This window comes from Callithrix jacchus, chromosome 1 (assembly GCF_049354715.1).
Source record: "Callithrix jacchus isolate 240 chromosome 1, calJac240_pri, whole genome shotgun sequence".
NCBI classification, from domain to species: domain Eukaryota; kingdom Metazoa; phylum Chordata; class Mammalia; order Primates; family Cebidae; genus Callithrix; species Callithrix jacchus.
The window spans coordinates 153,940,806-153,961,518 of record NC_133502.1 but is presented as its reverse complement, the minus strand read 5'-3'; the positions used below and the strand labels follow the sequence as shown (position 1 = coordinate 153,961,518).

Here is a 20,713-nt window from a genome sequence, read left to right as displayed (position 1 = left end):
TGGCAACCCTATTAAGGCAGGAGTTGAATTAACTTTTGTACGAATATGGTTATAATAAAGAAAAACCAAATACAGCTGTAATTATCATGATAATCAAAAGATAACAAATAAAAACAAAACAAAATTTAAGATTATAAATAATTCTAAATTCCAAAGAAGTTTAATTTAACAGACAGTGGACAGAGACCCAGAAATCACTCACAGATTTTAATAGCAATGTGTTTAAGGACTATATAAAAGTCTGTATGGCCATGTCAGATGAACAGTGATGTCCAATTAGTGATACTAACAATGATCTAGGAAAGGTTGATGGAAGACCTTATGACACTCCCTTCAATGTTTCTCTCATTAGAAACATTTGGTGCAATGCAAGCTGTTTGTATGGCACATAAGTAAAGAAACAAGGGTTTTTAATAATTATTTTTAAAAGGCAATAATCTTTGGGATGAAATAATAAAATGCTAATTTAAGGCTTATCCGAGAATCAACTATAGAAGTCCCCACTTATCCATGGTTTTGCTTTTAGGAGTTTCAGTTACCCGTAGTCAACTACACTCTGAAGATATTAAATGGTAAATTCCAGAAATAAACAACTCAGAAGTGTTACATCAAATCTTTCAGGACTCAGCCCTAGCCTCTGCGAAACATTCCTTGATTTGCCCAGAAGTTTTCAATAGTAGTCTAACATTACATCGTAATGTTACATCCTTCATCTCCCTTCATCTTATCATGCAGGCATTTCATCATCTCACACCATCATAAGAAAATCAACACTGAGTACAGTAAAATAACATACTCTGAGAGACAGAGATCACACACAACTGTTATTATAGTATTGTTAAAATTGTTCCATTTTATTATATTTATTGTTGCTTATCTCTGACTGTGCCTAATTTATAAATTAAATGTCATCATAGGTATGTATGTATAAGGAAAAAGCCATGTATTTAGGGTTCAGTACTATCAGAGATTTCAAGCATCCACTGGGGGTCTTGGAATGTATCACCCATGGATAAGGCGGCACTATTGTATAGTCTACATGTTCTAATACAAATTTTATACATATTATTTATAATTTTTAGTAAACACAAACATGGCCTTTCTAACATTCTTTTTTATATTTCTCAAATTAATTTCTTTAAAGAAATCAATAGATCCTTGCTGCATGCACTCATGTTTATTCTGTTTATAAACATGACACTTCAAATATCACTGATATTTTGTCATCTCAAGCAGTAATCCCTAAAGACAGAGGACAAAATGACAAAAAGACAAATGGAAAGTCGTAAGAATTTTACCTAGACAAGTCCCACTGCTCAGCCAGAATGGTATTCCCAATTTGTTTAATGTTTTCGCTGCTAGCTGTAGTAATTCCTTTGCACTCTTCCGAAAGGCCATGGCTTCCACAGTGTTATCATCAAGGTACTGCTACGGATATAATAAATAGTCAGCTATTACAGCCATTTCTAAATTGCTAGGAAACTTTCTGTGGCATCTGAATTAAATTTGAAAATTAACCCCAGGCTAGGCACAGCTCACACCTTTAATCCCAGAACGTTGGGAGGCCAAGGCAGGTAGATCACTTGGGGTCAGGAGTTCAAGACTAGCCCTGTCCAGATGGCAAAACCCCATCTCTAGTAAAAATATAAAAGTTAGCTGAGAGTGGTGGCCTGCGCCTGTAATCCCAGCTACTCGAGAAACTGAGAATCGCTTGAACCCGGGAAGTAGAGGTTGCAATGAGCCAAGGTCACGCCACTACACTCCAGCCTGGGCAACAGAATGAGACTGTCTCAAAAAAAAAAAAAAAAATCCCATTTTATAGTTACTTGTTTGTCCCACATTAAAATGAGCATGTAAGAGTAGATTCTAGGAGAGAGAAATTAAAAGGGAAAGAATAAAACCACGATTTCCAAAGGATAAGACATCCTTTTATCAGCTCCCTCCTCTACATCACAATTTAGTAGCTGGCAGTCAGGATAAAATAAGGCTAATTATGAGAGCTACAAACATAGCTACAAACATAGAAACAAAATGAATTTAATAATGTTTTCACCATTCAGTGATTCTATTGGTCTTTAGAGACTGTGTAGTAGGGTAGAAAGAGCCTGAGATTTTGAATCAGATGATCAAATCTAGTATAATTCTTTTTAGCTGTGACCATAGGCATAATCATATCAGAAGAATATAAGCTCCATGAGAAAAGTGAATTTGTTTTATTATTATGTCTCCAGTGGGTAGAACAGTGCCTGAATATTTGCTGAATGAATGAGAGAATGTAAGAATAAACAAATCTCTCTTATATCTAATTTTCTCATTTTTAGTTTAAGGATAATTATACTTTGCAGGATTGCTGTGAAGATTGAAGGAGAAAAATGTCTTGCAAATTATAAAGTCATAAAATATGATATCATTTATTCATCTTTGTTTTCTGATTCTCTTCATTTTTAGAGTATTCTGGAGCTGAGGAAAGCACTGTAAATTCTATAGTGATGCTTCGCTACTTATGGGACAAAATGTAAACTTCTTGTTCTGGTGGACGAAAACACTGTGTTCTAGTCCCTGACAACTGGGGTCCGGCCCCATCTGCACAATCCTCACACTTCACATCATAACTTTTAAATCCCCAAATATACCACAATAACTTGTAACTCATCAAATATACCACAACTTTTCAAGCCTCCGTACTTTATATATGGTGTTTCCTTTGTCTGATATGCCCCTGACCAACAAAATCTTTCAGGTCTCAGCTCCAATCTCTGAGAAACATTCCTTGTTTTTCCCAGGAAGACATATATATTTATTCTTCCAGTTCTTATTCAGGAAGTGTTTCTCTTCAACCTTTATAGAACAAGGAATCATGTTTGGTTCTAGACATACAAAGACAAATGAAATATCTTTTTCCTTAACAAGCTTATAATAGTTACTACTTGTAAATCCTTTTACTATAATTCATATCATATTTAATCCTAATCATCAATTTTATTTATATTCCCTCCAATAGACTGTAAAGATGGTTCTCTGAGGGCAAATATACATCTCTCTTCATCACTGTATCTACAGGTTTAGAATGGTACCTGGCACACAATATCTGAAAAACATATACTGATGAATGGGCAAATGAATAAATAATTGACAACGCCCCTCCCATGCCTGCAACATTCTAAAATATCCTGTGATTCTTTTACAATACAGCAGGCAAGAATATAGATCCCAGATGGACTATACAGATCTTAAGCAAAAAAGTATCCTACCTTCAGGAAGAAGAGTTTCTTGCAGATAAGTCACTGTCTACAGAATTTACAAATTACACAGGATCTCTTCTTTAATTTGAACACAACCCTTTCCTCAAAGCCATAAGTGCTCTTACAACATATGACTGGAATGAGAAACATCTTCTAATGCTTGTTATAGTGGGAAAAGCCTGGAGTTAGAGGTAGAGATCTAGGACTCAGTCCATGCTCCACCAACAATGACTGTGCAACTGACATCTTGAAACATCAATTTTCTTATCTGTTAAGAGAATCCTTGCCTTATTACACAGAGTGACTCAAAGGATTAAATAGCCGATATGAAAGTTTTGTGCTCTACAAAAACATCAGGTCTGACAGTTACCTCTTGCTGGTACTGGTACTGTCCCCATATGGACATATTCCCACCCCGATATACCTTTCCTAACATGACACTGTGACACTCTCAGAAATTCCATTTCTTTTCTTTCTTTCTTTGTTTTTTTTTGCCCGGGCTGGAGAGCAGCAGTGGTGCAATTTTGGCTTACTACAACCTCCACCTCCTGGGTTCAAGTGATTCTTCTGCCTCAGCCTCCCAAGTAGCTGAGATTACAGGTGCACGCCACCATTTCCAGCTACTTTATGTACTTTTTGTAGAGACAAGGTTTTGCCATGTTACCCAGGCTGGTCTCAAACTTCTGAGCTGAGGCAATCCACCTGCCTTGGCCTTCCAAAGTGCTAGGATCACAGGCATGAGGCACCGCACCTGGCCAGAAATTCCATTTCTTGGAACTGATCCTAGTATGTGTCAAACTGCATACATGCATACACCTATATACCTTAAACATCTATTATACACTTTAAACATAGTATACATACCTTTTTTTCATTTAAAACTAGCTTGTACAAGATGAACTAAAGACTTAAATGTAAAATCCAAAACTACAAAAACTCTGGAAGACCACCCAGGCAATACCATTCAGGATATAGGCACAGGCAAAAATTTCATGAAGATGCCAAAAGGAATCGCAACAAAAGCAAAAATTGACAAATAGGATCTAATTAAACTAAAGAGCTTCTGCACAGCAAAAGAACTATCAACAGAGTAAAAAGGTAACTAAGGAATGGGAGAAAATTTTTACCAACTATGGTTTGCAAATCATAGATATTAGGTCTAATATCCAGCATCTATAAGGAACTTAAACAAATTTACAAGAAAAAGCAAACAATCCCATTAAAAAGTAGGCAAAGGACATGAACAGACACTTTTCAAAAGGCATACATGTGGCTAACAATCATATGAAAAAAAGTTCAACATCACTGACCATTAGAGAGAAATGCAATCAAAACCACAATGAGATACTACCTAATATCAATCAGAATGGCTACTATAAAAAATAAAAATAAAAAACCCCAGAAACTGTTGAGATTTTGGAGAAAAAGAAACTCTTATACATGGTTGCTGGGAGTATAAATTAGTTCAAGCACTGTGGAGGACAGTGTGGTGATTCTTCAGTGGCCTAAAGACAGAAATACCATTTGACCTAGCAATTCCATTATCAGGTATACGTACCTAATAATGTATAATCATTCATTCTATTATAAAGACACATACATGTGTGAGTTCCCTACAGCACTATTTACAATACCAAAGATATGGAATCAACCTAAGTGCCCATCAATGATAGACTGGATTAAGAAAATGTAGTATATATACACAATGGAATACTATGCAGTCACGAAAAAGAATAAGACCATGTTCTTTGCAGGGACACAGATGGAGCTGAGGCCATTATCCGTAGCAAACTTAACACAGGAACAGAAAACCAAATACTGCATGTTCTCACTGACAAGTAGGAGCTAAAGGATGAGAACACATGGTGGACACATAGAGGGGAAAAACACACAGTGAGTACTTTTGGATGGGGGAAGGAGAGAAAGGATCAGGAAAATTAACAGGTACTGGGCTTAACACCTGGGTGGTGAAATAATCTGTACAACAAACCTCCACAACACAAGTTTACCTATGTAACAAACTTGCACCTGCACCCGGAACTTAAAATAAAAGTCAAAAATAAAATAAATTAAGTAATTATATAAAAATAAATTCCAAGTACAAATCTTAGAAATACTATTCCTCTAAAAAAGACTAAATTAATATTCTAATTTAAATATCATGCTTATTTAATTTTTCCTGTGCAGCCAATGAATGGGGACACAAAGCCCAAGAAGAATCTTGGAATCCAAAACCACGAATTTTATATCAAAGAATAAGATGACAAAAGGTACCAACTTTTTTCATAGCTGAGGAAACTAAGGCTCAGAAAATTGCCCAAAATCTTAGAGCAAATTAGCAGAAGTTAAACAAGAATGTTGCTATCTAGATATTCCTGGGCCAGGTGTACAGGTATGCCAACTTTACTTGTGTTTTTTCACTGATATTCAACAGGCTGGAGCTCATTAATTACCCATTGGGTAAAAAAGGAAACCATGAATGCATACTGATATGAACAAATAAACTGAAAATGTAATGAGGAAAACAATATTTACATAGTTTTAAAGTAACTTCTTGCCAGATGCTTATTATTACAAAGGGAAAAACAGAAACTTCATAGTGGTGAAGATATGAAGTTTCACAGACAGCACTTTAATTAGGTGAACAATGTGAATATCAGCAGTAATGGGACAAAACAAAATTATGCTGTGCCCAATGAGAAGTAATGAGAACAGGGCACCACTTGTAACCTTCTGAAGAAGTATAACCTAAATGTAACACGAGGAACCCCCAGACAAACCCCAAATGAGGGACGCTGCACAAAACATCTGGCTTGTAATCTTCAAAAGTATTAAAATTATGAAAGCAATAAAAAAAACTGAGAAACTGTCCCAGACTGAAGAAGACTAAAAAGACAGGAAAATTAAGACAACATATGATTTTGAATTGAATCCTTTTATTACCAAGGCTATTACTGGGACAACTCACAAAACTTGAACAGGGATTAAATAGTAAAAATGTACATGTTAATTTCCTAACTTTAATATTAGGACATGTAGAGAATGTTCCTCTTTTTTAAAAATACTAAATTTTTTGAAGTTGTGGGGCATCTGGTCAACATGTTACTCCCAAGTGGTTCAGGAAAAAAAGGTATTGGTAGTGTACTTGCAGGTTTTATGTATTTAAAATTGTTTAAAAAATTTTTTTTTTTTTATAAAAGGAGACTGCTTTATGAGGTCTATTAGATTAATGCATTGCTTGTTTTACACCAAGCATTATATTTAAGACTGTTTGGCGCCATCAAGTGTTCAAATACATGTACGTTCACTTTAATTTGAAAACTGACGCTATTGGATCTTTTCTTTGTACCGGGTAATAGTAGACACTGGGCCAACGCAGGCAAATAAAAAACAGAACATACCTGTTATCAAGAAGTTCATAAAATTTGGTAAGAGGACAAGACAGATATTCAAAATTCACTGTGATAATTGCATAACAGAGATGACAACCAGAGCAAACTCCTTTAGGACAGGAAGAGTGGTCAAGTTTAAGCATGAAACTCCATCTCTTCTACTTCCTGTTACTGTGTGGTGGGAATATGTCAGGCAGCACTATTCTACTAAAGCAGGCCCAACACACATGTGGTTTTTCAGATTTTTATTCATGAGGCTGGCTGCATAAATTTCCCAGCTCCACAATGACTTAAGGAAATAGGGCTAGGAAGGCCCACTTGGGCTGTCAGGCCTCAGCTTTAGGTGCCAGTACACTATATTAGAAAAACCTGATTTGTAGGTCTTGGGCACTTGACAGAACATATTTCATTGTGTTTCTTCCCTAGTGGATATAGCTTTTCTTGGCAGGGAACCCCAGAGAATAAAGGGCAAGTGAAAGAATTAGGGTACCAAAACCTCACTGTAAATTTGCCTGTTTTCACTGTATCTCTGTGTTTCATGTCATCTCTTAGAGCTGAATTTCATGCATTTCAAAATCATCTTTATATTCCCAGAGCCAGAAGCCTGGGAATATTTACCTTTCACTAAGTGTGTATTGAATTGAAAGCTGCAGCAGGAGAATAAAGTTTTAAAAGCACTTAGTCTTTTTGTAGCATTTATCTTCAAAAACCTTCATAAATGCAAAAAAAAAAAAGATTCAATGCCAAGTCTGAAACAAACTATATTTTCATGAAGTCTTTTCTAAATATATACGATCCATCTTCTATAGTGGCTTTATCCTACTTGGATTGAGAATACCCTGTCTTTTACAAAGTTAATGGGCTATCTTAACTCAAGGCAGAAGCCAGTGCTAAATTTATTAAAGTTATTCAAATAAAACAGTAAATAAATATCAATTCACTTAGAAAATTGGTTTTTAACGTTAACTTTTAATCTACTTTTTTAAAAAACTGAAAGAAAACAAGCCAGAAGAAAATAGACACATCAAAAAGGATGTTTACTTTTCTATTTTCCATTAGTCCCTTCAGCTTACCATCCTCAAATATTAAAAATAATCCCAGGCCTGGCGCGGTGGCTCAGGCCTGTAATCCCAGCACTTTGGGAGGCCGAAGCGGGTGGATCACGAGGTCAAAATATCAAGACCATCCTTGTCAACATGGTAAAACCCCGTCTCTATTAAAATACAAAAAATTAGCTGGGCATGGTGGCGCGTGCCTGTAATCCCAGCTACTCAGGAGGCTGAGGCAGGAGAATTGCCTGAACCCAGGAGGCGGAGGTTGCGGTGAGCCGAGATGGCGCCATTGCACTCCAGCCTGGGTAACAAGAGCGAAACTCCGTCTCAAAAAATAAAATAAAATAAAATAAAAATAATCCCAACATTTTCTTTAATTTAAAAGTACACATTTGGTTGTCTCTAACCTGAAAGAATGCTCGAGCTTCTTTATACCTACACTCAATAAACCTAGAGTGTGGTATTTCTTCTACAAAGTACATTGGATCTTTTGGAATGAGAACTTCCAGTCCATCAACAGTAACTTGCTGTAACTCTGGCCTGAAAACAAAAGTTAAGATATATTAATGGGGGGTCGGGGGAAAGAGGAGGGAGAACATTAGGACAAATATGTAATGCACACAGAGCTTAAAATCTAGATGACGGGTTGATAGGTGCAGCAAACCACCATGGCACATGTACACCTATCTAACAAACCTGCAAGTTCAGCACATGTATCCCAGAACTTAAAGTAAAATAATAACAATAATATAAAATTTATTAAAAGGATTTAATCCAGAATACTGGCAACCTCTTAAAAATATCAAACATTAGCAAAATACCTAAACATCAAGCATATTTTCATCAATTACTTCAGCTATCAATTAGCAACTTAAGTAAGACCTTGAAAAATCTAATATCAAACAATGGTTGAGTTTTAATTATTTTGGTTAATGTAATTTATATATTTATATATTTGTACTTGTTCCTACACACTTTGGCATTTTAAGCAGAAAGAAAAGTTATGTGACATAATTTTTTTTTAATTGCATTTTAGGTTTTGGGGTACATGTGCTGAACATGCAAGATAGTTGCATAGGTACACACATGGCAGTGTGTTTTGCTGCCTTCCTCCCCTTCACCCACATTTGGCAGTTCTCCCCAGGCTATTTTCAGTTTACTTTTAGAGAAGCAAATGTTTTTAACACTTAAGTCACACAAGTTAAATACAATGGCCTGAGAGTCTCGTTAATGGGTAAAATGCTAATCTGCAAATCTATCTTATGCATTTTGGATCCCATACTCTAAAAATATTATTTGAGAGTTTTCCATTCCTATTCGTATAACATTTTACAATGCAGAGACAGTTTTTATCTGTTGTCACACATTTATGTTTAATAAGTAACTGACAATTTTGAACTTTACTGAGTTATAAAACTTTGAAATAAAGTCACAAAGCTTTAAAAAACTAAAAGATAATGTGTCCCTAAAGAGGGTTATTTGAAATACAGAATAAGGAAAAAAAATGCAAAAAAGTAGCAAGAGAATAGTGAGTATTAAGATTTTGACTAAAGCCAGGCATGGTAGCTCATGCCTGTAATTCCAGAAGTTTTGGAAACCAAGGTGAGTGGATCCTGAGGTCAGGAGTTCGAGAACAGCCTAGCCAACATAGTGAAACCCTGTCTTTCCAAAAAAAAAAAAAAAAAAATTAGCTGATCATACCAAGTAGCTGGCAAGTACCTGTAACCCCAGCTACTCAGGAGGTTGAGGCAGGAGAATTGCTTGAACCCAGGAGGCAGAGGTTGCAGTGAGTTGAGATAGCACCATTGCACTCCAGCCCAGGCAACAGTATGAGACTCCGTCTTAAAAAAAAAAAAAAAAAAGAAAGAAAAAAGATTTTTGACTAAAATAAGAGGAGCCAATAATAAAAACAAAGTATTTTTCTCCATCTCTACTTATTTTTTTGGTCATTTTATTTTGAAAATATGGTTTGGTTCAGAAAAGTTTTGAATTTTCATACCCAAAAAATACAGAAGACTTCAGTTTTGAATACCTTTTTCAGTCGTTCTCAAATATGTGACTTTAAGTACTAGTAAGAAGGCAATCTCACATGATTCTAGATAGAAAAAGGGAGAAAAAACGTGTGTGTGTGTGTGTGTGTGTAAAGGTACGAATAAACATACTCTTAAACTTCTCAAGTGTAGCAGATAAGCATTCTCACTGGAAGTTGCTGAGGAGGAGTTTTTAAATGTGAAAATCCTTACAAATATTTACTGCTACCTTTACATCAAGATTCTGCTATTCAAAACAGATTGTAACACTGTTATTACTGATTTCAAAAGGAGAATAAAAAGGACAATTCTAGGTTAGAAACTTCATACTCCAAGTATAACTTCAAGAATGTTTTTAATCCTGTAATTGTTACTATTACAAACTATAGCTAATCAAATTTTACTTAAGTTCCTTCAAATAACTGTTTCTTACAAGAAGCATTTTTATTATTGCACTAGCCAAAGATAAAGTTTTGCACAAAGTTTTAAAAAATATACAGGAAAGTGCATATAATACAAAGGCACAAAATAATGAATTATTAAGTAAACACCAAAGTCTCCACCACAGAAATGAAATTCTGCCAGCTTCCCTGTAGTTCTCTGTCCAGACTTCTCTATCCAGTCTTTTCTGGTACCTCTTCCTTAGTCTTCTTAATACTTTTACTATAAAGGTATACATCCATGAACGTAATTTAGCCTGTGTTTGAACTTTTTATAAAACTAATCATAATATTTACATTCTTCTGTGCCTTGATTGTGTCACTCAGCATTGTAGGATTCATCCATGATGTGTACAGACTTCTAGTTTATTTTTTCTGCTTTGTAATACTTTACTATATGAATATAAAAAATTATTTATTCTTTTATAGTTTTTCTTTGTTTTGTTTTTGAGACAGAGTCTTGCTCTGTTGCCCAGGCTGGAGTGTTAGTGTCACAATCTTGGCTCACTGCAATGTCTGCCCCTCCTGGGCTCAAGTGCTTCTCCTGCCTCAGCCTCCCCAGTAGCTGGGATAACAGGCAAAACCACAACGCACAGCTAATTTTTGTATTTTTTTGTAGAGATGCAGTTTCACCATGTTGGCCAGACTGGTCTCGAACGCCTGACCTCACCTGTCTTGGCCTCCCAAAGTGCTGGGATTACAGGCATGAGGCACTGCGCCCAGCCGATCTTTTTATTGTAGAAGGACATCTGGGTTGCTTCTAATTTGGAGGCATTAAGAACAACGCTATTATAAACACTTAGATAAGTTATATATTAGATTTCAATACTCAAACATAAAAACACTGCAAGAATTCATGACTGAACAACACTGATTTCACATTTCACTTTTTGACTCTGAACTTACCTGTCAAAAGCTCCTGGATAACGACCAAACCGTAACTTTCGGAAGGGAACAAACTTCCTGTCAATGTGTTCTTTGAGTCTCAAGTGGCCATGCCACAGGTAGTTGCCACTCCTCTCATGAAAGACTATCAAGTGGATCGCATGAGTGGCCAATTTGCAGATATAGTGCAGGGGGATTTCAGTTCCCAAAAGTGAGTCTATCCCATCTAGCCGGGGATCTTTGCTCTCAATCTTTATGCACTGAAATCCCATATTCTCAGCTACCTGAATCCAGCCTTCCTAGAACCAAAGAAGCATCAAACATCAAAAAAAAAATTTAAACATTGAATATTTACAGCCAAATACTAGTAGCAAAACTAAAGTAATTCTTATATTGAACTGAGCCATATTTTTGTGCAAATCTGCTCTGTAACAGTATTTTTAAATGAGGGTGATGGGCAGAAGGTAGTGGTGGAAGAATAAAGGAAAGTAGCAAAAAGACAAAGTATGTAGCAGGAAAGATATAGCCAAAGACTCTTTTTACAGGCTGGGCACTGTGGCTCATTCCCATAATCCTGGCACTTTGGGAGGCTGAGGCAGGTAGATCACTTGAGCTCAGGAGTTTGCAACCAGCCTGGGCAACACGGTGAAACTCCATCTCTAGAAAAAAAAAAAAAAAAAAATTAGCTGAGTGTGGCGGCGTATTCCTGTAGTCCCAGCTACTTGTGGGTCTGAGTCAGGAGGATTGCTTGAACCTGAGAGGTCAAGGCTGCAGTGAGTCAAGATCGCGCACTGCACTCGAGCCTGGGTGACAAAGTGGGACCCTGTCGCAAAAAATAAAAAAGACTCTCTTTATGAAAATTAATACAAATCACTTCCTTGGAATGGGAATGCTCATGTTAGTGTTTCTTGGGTAGTTTCTATAAAGTAAATGTTGATTTAAGAACAGCACTTAAAATTAAACTTGGAATTCTTAACTTTTATAACCTTTATCTTCAAAAGTATTTCAAAAAAGTAGCTCTTTCATCTCATAGTTTGTATCCCAACACCTTAAAATACTACCATAATAGAACACCATTATAATGCAAATCATTAGAAAGTAAACAAACATAACATAAGACAAGGTTCATTTTCCAACATCATTTGTTTCATTATCAAGTGTAATATTCCCTTTTTCCCTTTTCTTTCTTGGTACACCTAAGAAGTAGAAAGTACTGACTGAGGGTGAGGTTGGCCAATTCACAGAAGGACTACTGAATAGAATAAAAGGAAAGCATTATCAGCTGATAAATCAGGAAATATTTAAAGGCTAGCCAGATCTTGAGAGGAACGTGACTTTGGGTTATAGGAGGAAAGACTGACAGATAAAATAGGCAGAATTATGATATGGTTTGCTTTCTTACAACCATCAACAAGAGAAGTAGAAAAGAAAATAGTTGTTCTGATCAACTGACATAAAGGCCGAGGTCAAGGTTGTGCTGCAAAAGTCCACTCCCAGTTTGTCTTGGCAGAGGTTTGCTCATTTTATGGTAATGGCATTAATAAAGAAAAATCACATGCAAATAGAGCCTTTCATTATTAAACCTAACAATCTAATTAGCTCCACACAGGAGGACGTTTTAGGGGGGACTACTCAAGGGCTCTTGAATCTCCTGAATAGTAGGATGTCATATGTATAAAAGGATAAATTTGAACCCATGTGCTGATTCTGGGCATGACTGAGCTTTTGCTTCTTCCTCTGACTATGGTAGTATCAGTTTTGCCAATTGTGGCATATTCCGCTTCTTCTAAAATAATAGTTCTCAAAATAGACATTTTAAAAATTTGTGGGGATATTTTTGGTTTATCATATTAATAAATTGGCATTTAGAGTCCTAGGCCAAGAGCACTAGATATACTACAATCCAAAATACAAAAATCTATTCTGTGTACTAAATTTCAAGTGTCCTGTCAGATAATCACATAGTAAAAAATTTGTTTATAATTGTCTGAGCCTTTATTTCTCAGGAATACAATAGTTATGTCAATGGAGAGACAATTTTACATTTTTGTTGTTGGAAACTTGCTCACTACTTTGGAAAATCATATTACCATCAATAATACCATTCATAGTATAAGTTTATATTTGTAGCTACTATTTTCTGTGATCCTACTTCTAAATACAAGCATTTGAATTACTTTATTATGTCTTCCAGTATAGTCATGTTGGAGCATCGGCACACTGAAATACACATCATTTCCTTTTATTTCTACATTATATTATAGTTAAGACATTATATTGATTTGGGGAATTATGTATATAGGAAGGTTATAATTTCTATGAACTTCATTTGGGGAAAATAAAGTGACATTATAAAATATTCTTTGTAAAAATTATTTATAAGCCTTGTAGGCTTTTTCTATGAGATATCAAACAGTTCAACAGAAATGACCTAAAAATACTGATACTGAGGAGTCTCCCCAGGCAAAAAAACAGCATCCTTCCTCTCGTCTTCCTGCTGTGAACATGGATGTGGTATCTGGAATTATGACAGCTATCGTGTGATAATGAGGGAAATGAGTAAAGAATTTCAGAGATACAAGTTCTGACATCAGTGGCTAGCTAAACTAATATCAATAGCCACTAACCTTTTAACCTCTCATTATATAAGAAAAATAAATCCCCTATCTGCCTTAGTGATTAATTGTATTGTTTTTTAAAGCTGAAAACATTCCTGATGCAATTTATGAAGTGTTTTAGAAAACTCTGTTAATGTTTTACATTTTAAACTAGCCTAATTCCATACTATTTTGTAAAAAGAGACATATTCTATTATCTGAAAGCAAATCACTTACCTCATTCTTCCTTAGGTGATACTGCAGTGCAAATGCGGTAAAGTCTCTTGGAACACAGAAAAATTTGCATTCTGAAGTGGAGCCATAAGAAGTATTTTTGACTTGTTCAAAGTTCTTGTTAATCAATTCCAATATCAAAGGATCAATAAGAAACACTGGTACATTTTGGTTGGATGTTAGCATAATAAATTTTTTAACTGCACGCTGTTTGAGAGAAAAAGAATTCTCATAATTCCAGTAAACCAACACAATAGCCTATTTTATTACATTTTTATTCATTCATTGTATAAGAATGCATAGAGTGTTTACCCAATAGATACATGCTTATCTGTGCTAAAAATATAAACAATTAAATAACACATATGGTCTCTGCTCTCAATAAGTAGTCTTCTAAGAAAGATGAATACTTTCAACATAAGGTGAAATATGCTATTAAAAAAACATATACAACATGTGCTGGGCACGGTGGCTCACACCTGTAATCCCAGCACTTTGGGAGGCTGGGGTGGGTAGATTATGAGGTCAAGCAATCAAGACCATCCTGGCTATCATGGTGAAACCCCGTTTCTACTAAAAATACTAAAATTAGCTGGGTGTGGTGGCACACACCTGTAGTCCCAACTACTTAGGAGGCTGAGGCAGGAGAATTACTTGAACCCAGGAGGTAGAGGTTGCAGTGAGCTGAGATTGTGTCCCTGCACTCCAGCCTGGTGACAGAGTGAGACTTTGTTTCGAAAAAAAAAAAAAAAAAACAAAGCAAAACAAACAAAAAATACAACATATTATAAAAGTACAGACCAGTAAGCTACAAATTTTCTGTACATCAAAAGGATAAGAAATTTCAGAGGAAGTGGTATCTGACATGAAAATGTGGGGCCTTACAAAATTATTCTCTTAGTATTAGCTAAATCTTTTCAAGCAAAATTCAGAGAAGAACTATCTGTTTTTAAAAATCAATATTGTTAATCTTTCAAAAACAAAAATCAGTTGTTTGTACCATTTTTCTTCATATCTGTAATGCTACTTAATCTTTCTAAGCAAAAGACTCAGACCAAAATACACTGCCTGCTTGATGGCTGCCATATATAATGTGCTTTTCTAATACTGCAATATTTCAAAATATAAATCTGCTAGATAGTAAGTCAGGTCCCCTACTGAAAGAAAAAACTTCAAAAGCAGAATGAAAACTGACTAAATCACACTCAGGAGTAAGTAATACCTAAGAGCCGCAAAGATACACAGAGTATCTGGCATACACTACTGCCTAAAAGTGTACTTCAAGGAAAGCAAGACTTAATTTAAAGAAATGTTTGCTGATCAAAAAGGTGCTTCATGAAATTAAGAATAAATTCTTATTCAGAAAATCTGAAGGAACTCATAAAAATATATACAAGATAAACAAACAGGTAAAATATCAAGAATTTAAAGATAAAGGACTGGGCGCGGTGGCTCACCCCTGTAATCCCAGCACTTTGGGAGGCCGAGGTGGGTGGATCACGAGGTCAAGAGATCGAGACCATCTTGGTCAACATGGTGAAACCCCATCTCTACTAAAAATACAAAAAATTAGCTGGGCATGGTGGCACGTGCCTGTAATCCCAGCTACTCAGGAGGCTGAGGCAGGAGAATTGCCTGAACCCAGGAGGCGGAGGTTGCGGTGAGCCGAGATGGCGCCATTGCACTCCAGCCTGGGTAACACAAGCGAAACTCCATCTCAAAAAAAAAAAAAACAAAAAAAAACGAACTTTCTGCAAATCAGGAATAAAATACTTCCTCAACTTGATAAAGGGCATGAACAGAAAATCTATTACTGAGTTGAGTGAGAGTTCTTCATATATCTTTGATACTGTTCCTTTGTGAGATACATGTTTTGCAAATATTTTCTACTCTGTGACATCCTTATTCATTTCCTTAATGATATTTTTTGATGAGTAGAAGTTTAAAATTTTAATAGTCCAATTTAGCTGTTTTTGTGTCTTTCAGGGTTATTGCTTTCTGTGCTTTATACTAGGGAAAAAAACAAGAAAGAAATGGTTTGGAAGAAAGATGAGATAACAGAACTACTACATAAAAGGTGTTTAAATGTTTGTTGAACGGACCTCAGCTTGGTGTTAAATACAAATATGATGAACACACAGCTTCATTATCATTATTAATATAAATACAGAGTATGTCAGAGTCAAGGAGAGAGTCTATAACTCACCTTCTAAACATATCCTCCAAGTTGTTATCAATACAATCATTAATGCTCCTGGAAAACATATCCAATTGATTCTAAATCCAATTAATTCTAAATCACTATTATCATCTGATCTTCAGTAATTCATTTTGTTTATAAGAATGAAAAACATCTTGTTCAAAAGCGGTTAGGCTGAGATCATAACACCCTATTCATCTGTCTCCGTATTAAAATTTTATTAAAATCTAATAAAATTAGGCAGGACTTGTTCTTAGTAAAAGGCTAGTTCCTAATTATGATCACTTTCTTTTCTAAGTGCTACCAAGTCATCTGTTTAATAACTCATTAAACATTTAGCCCTAGAATTTTACCAGGGCTCAATATCACACTTATTGATGAGGTTTCACCTTTTATTCCTTCTAAAAGTTTAGAATGAGAGTATGTCAGTGCTTCTCCCTTCCTGTAATTTTGCAAATATAGTGATTCAGTGACCACATTTGCAATTTTTTTTAGTCCCCTCAATATAAAAGAGTATAAAGAGAACTCACTGAATGTGGTAAGCTGCTCTTCAACTTTTTGCTTGTGTACCGTGAAAGTAAAGACTTTGAAAAAAATCCATTATTTTCTCTCACCTCAAGGATCATCTCTTGAATGAAAAGGTTAGAGTCAAGCTACCTTTTTCTATTATTTTAAGCTTTAAAATATTCACAAATTCCATTTTAAAATATATCAGTGAACCTGTACCTACTCTGACTGCTCTATTTATGAAAAGGTTTGGGAATGTTGTTGGTTAATACTGACAAAGGAAAATCTTTTATCCTACTGAAGCTATTACAGCTTTAAATTTTTTTCTGAAATTGTTCTTCAATGTACAGATGAAGACTCCTAATAAATGGCAAACCTGAAAAATTTATGTTTCTCTAAGTATCATCACATCTTACAATATTAAATTTTACGATAGATCACCCCTGTTGCCTTTGGCTGTTAAACACTGAATTTTGAATCTCAGTAAATTATTTTAACAACAGGATGATAAATCTGGTCCAAGTATTATGTGTATGTGTTTCCTAAGGGTGGGATGGAGGTAGAGAAGGGCTACAGAGAAGCATACAAAATACCCCTTTTTAATTTAATCTAAAATCTTTATAATTGACTGGGTAGTATAAATTCCAAGTATATCATGCTCACCTTTTCCAAGTATATCAAGCAAGCATGATTACCAAGTATATCATGCTTATTCTGAGAATACCCTAAATTCACAGAGCAAAACGACTGCTATTTTTAACAAATTAAATTTTACACTGATACTTACAGACAGCTGAGGAGACTGATAACAGGATATCCCAGACTTTACTTTTTAAACAGTAGTTCAAATCTACTTGGTGTTAGCAATGACCTAAAGAGACCACTACTTGTGATCTTTTTTCAGTGATCTTAAATCCACTTCTAATTTAAAGCCTTCCACATCTCTGGTTATAGAGAAGCCAAAGACTGAAGTGTATCAAGAAATATCTGGTCATTCCCATAATGTATACTAACAGAATAAAAGTTATTTTTTATTAGTAACACAGCAATGCTTTTCTTTCTAAATTTAGTTTTAAAACATAGGAAAATATATTTAATCAATGTGCAGGTTCTGAAATTTGTAAAACAAAACAAGGATATATTGTATATATTGCTGGTTTCTCCTCATCTTATAAAGAAACTATGTTGAATAGATTTTTATTCCTGATCATTACTTTTCGCTTACTCAAATAAATCTGATTCTCATATTCATTCATTTAGGGAAACATCATACATAGCTAAGTGAATGAAGGTTTTAGAGGCAGACAGAATCTGGTCTTACCAAATTATTGGCCAACTAAACTTAATCTCTCTAAGTGAATGGAGAGTAACAATATTTACTCACTTCTTAAAGTTTCCTTAAGGACTAAGTAAGATATTGCATATAAAGCACTTAGTAAAGGGCCTGTTCCTTACCTGCCACTACTAACCGGCCACCCACCACCCAAGGTAGCTATTATTATTGCCATCATTCAACAAATAATTATGGAGTAAATGAATGAACTAAATGAACATTATAATTGAGAAACTTCTTATTTATTCTACGTACCCACTGTATGCTATCAAATCCAATTCGGCTTCCTTTGGATTTTGACAAACCAGCTGCATTCTAGGAGGATAACAAAAGAACTTTTTAGTAAATTCAAAGCCCAGCATGCAACATTACATTTCAGCTAGGCATGAGATTAAAAATATAATTAGCTTATAATCATTAAAAAGCATGATCCAAGTATCTATTTTTCATACAGTCATGAGTTAAGAATTCTACATTTTTATGATATAAAAATCCAAGGTGGAAAACACAGAAAGATTTGTAGTAAGTTAATTCAGTTATTAAATAATAAGGTTGACATGGCCAACATCTCTGAACCAATTAATTTCCATCAATGAATGGCAAACTCTTTGGAATTAGGGTTTGTCTGTTTAGGTCTGTATCTGTAATCTCAACATATCTCTCTATACAAAATTAGTGTTTGTAGATCTTACCAAAGTGATAAAGTATAATAATGTTTATTGAGGAGCTCGTTTCAGGTACTGTGTTTGACACTTCCATATACGAATTATGTATTATCACTGACAATCCTGCAAGGTAAACATTATGTATTCTCACTGACAATCCTGCAAGGTAATTACGTATTCTCACTGACAATCCTCACGACAATCCTGCAAGGTAAACATTAATTGTTTTGCAGATAGTACCAGTATGCACACTTGACCTAACATACATCATAATTTTGAATTTTGAGGTTTTTATAAAAAACATTTCAGGTCTAGAGCAACAGAAGAAAGAAAATTATTGTGAGTTTTCATCTGATAAGCCCCAAAATACTTTGAAGTAACAGGAGAAAGAATGTGAGACAAAAGGAAGAATGCTTCAAGCTTAAAGATCCAAATAAGTTTCATATGCCTTGTGTGCATACTTTATCTATAAGCTATAGATGGGAGGATGCTGAAGAACAATTAAAGTAGCCTCACCTTAAAAATGAAATGTGGTCCAAATTCCTAAACTCGTTTCCCTACTAACCCTCACATTCAAGGGTAGAGACCAAGTCCAATTCATCTTTGTATCACCAGTAGCACCCAGGATAGTGCGTGGTGATTTGTATAGCTTAGTAAAGGTTTGTTAACTAGGAGGAGAAAGGAAGGGATGGAGAGATGAATATACCAAGTAATTAAGACAGAGCCAGATTTGGTTTCTCCTCACAAGCTCTGCAACTTAGCCAATTACTTTTTAATACTGAGGGATATTTGAGAAAAAAACAACTGTAATCTTTAAACTTGAAAAGAGACTGCAAACATTGTAACACAACTCCTTGTTCACCTTAGTCCTACATTAGACTAACTTTCTGAGCTGTTTAATTCTGAGCTGCTCATCTGAGATAATAACTAGCATGTTATTTTCTAATAGCTTTATTAAGATATAATTCACATACCATAAAATTTGCCTTTCTAAAGGGATTTTTAGTATGTTTAGAGTTGTGCACCTATTACCACTATCTAATTCCAGAATATTGTAATCATTCCAAAAAGAAACCATGTTCCTATTAACAGTCACTCCCTTTTACTCCTCCACTCAGCTCCAATCATAGCACTAATTATCTTCTCTGTGAATTTGCCAATTACAGACACTACATAAAAATGGAATCATATGCGGCCTTTTACACCTGTTTTTTCACTGAGCATGATGTTTTCAAAGTTCATTCATGTTGTAGCATATAACGGTACTTCATTTCTTTATATGGCTAATATTCCATTATATATTCATTAATTAGTTGATGAACATTTAGGTTATTTCCAGTTTTTGGCTATTATGAAAAATACAATCACAAATATTCATGTTTCATAATCATTCTCTTGTATACACTGACAACTTACCTCTGACTTCATTTCACTTGCTCAGCAAAAGCCCAACTTTCTACTTATTCAGCACCTGCAATTGCACAGCTAATGTGGCTGCTGACTGATATTACTTTATTATTATCATTATTACTATTATTATTGAGACAGGGCCTCTGTCACCCAGGCTGGAGTGAAATACCATGATCATGGCTCACTGCAGCCTCAAACTACCAGGCTCAAGTGATCCTCCTACATCAGCCTTCCTAGCAGCTGAAACTATAGATATGCACTAACACACCTGGCTAATTTTTGTATTTTTCGTAAAGACAGGATCTCACCATATTGCCTAGGCTGGTCTCAAACTCCTGGGCTCAAGCAATCCACTTGCTTCTACCTCCCAAAGTGCTGGGATTCCAGGTGCGAGACATCACACCTGGCTTATGTCACTTTAAATTCATGACTACTAATCTCAAATGGGGCTTTAATTCCGCCCAGAAATCAGACTACATTCCCCTTGTGTATTAACTGTCTCATTCTCCTAGATGACTTTTTCTCTTCTTGTCTCTAACATCCCTATCCTAACTTTCAACTTACGGCATTGCTTTCTATTTCACTGAGAAAAAATAAATTAGAAAAGAATCTTCAAAAGCCCCCACCACATCTTCCTACCTACTATATAAAAATTATATCCATATAATACACCTTCCCTTCTGTCATAAAAGATGAAATGTCTATGTTTCTATCTAATGCCAGCCT

The 20,713-nt window shown here is 35.2% G+C and overlaps 1 protein-coding gene across 21 annotated transcripts in view; it reads right to left on the bottom strand.

The window, feature by feature from the left end:
* The window catches only part of FKTN (fukutin), a 97,057-nt gene that overhangs the window by 57,869 nt on the left and 18,475 nt on the right, over positions 1–20,713 (bottom strand). For 14 of the 21 annotated variants that reach the window (XR_013535758.1, XR_013535761.1, XR_013535757.1 and 11 more), the window contains 5 exons: positions 18,168–18,227; positions 13,876–14,079; positions 11,063–11,340; positions 8,094–8,226; positions 1,299–1,428 (listed from right to left, as the gene is read on the bottom strand). Coding sequence is in view for 17 of the 21 variants with exons in the window: in XM_078373845.1 (XP_078229971.1) it covers positions 1,299–1,428; positions 8,094–8,226; positions 11,063–11,340; positions 13,876–14,079; positions 18,168–18,227 (805 nt within the window). In the remaining 4 variants the exon portion in view is untranslated. Of the gene's footprint in view, positions 1–1,298; positions 1,429–8,093; positions 8,227–11,062; positions 11,341–13,875; positions 14,080–16,078; positions 16,127–18,167; positions 18,228–20,713 lie in introns of all 21 variants that reach the window. The other 7 variants (XM_078373851.1, XM_078373855.1, XM_078373859.1 and 4 more) reach the window with 3 other exon arrangements.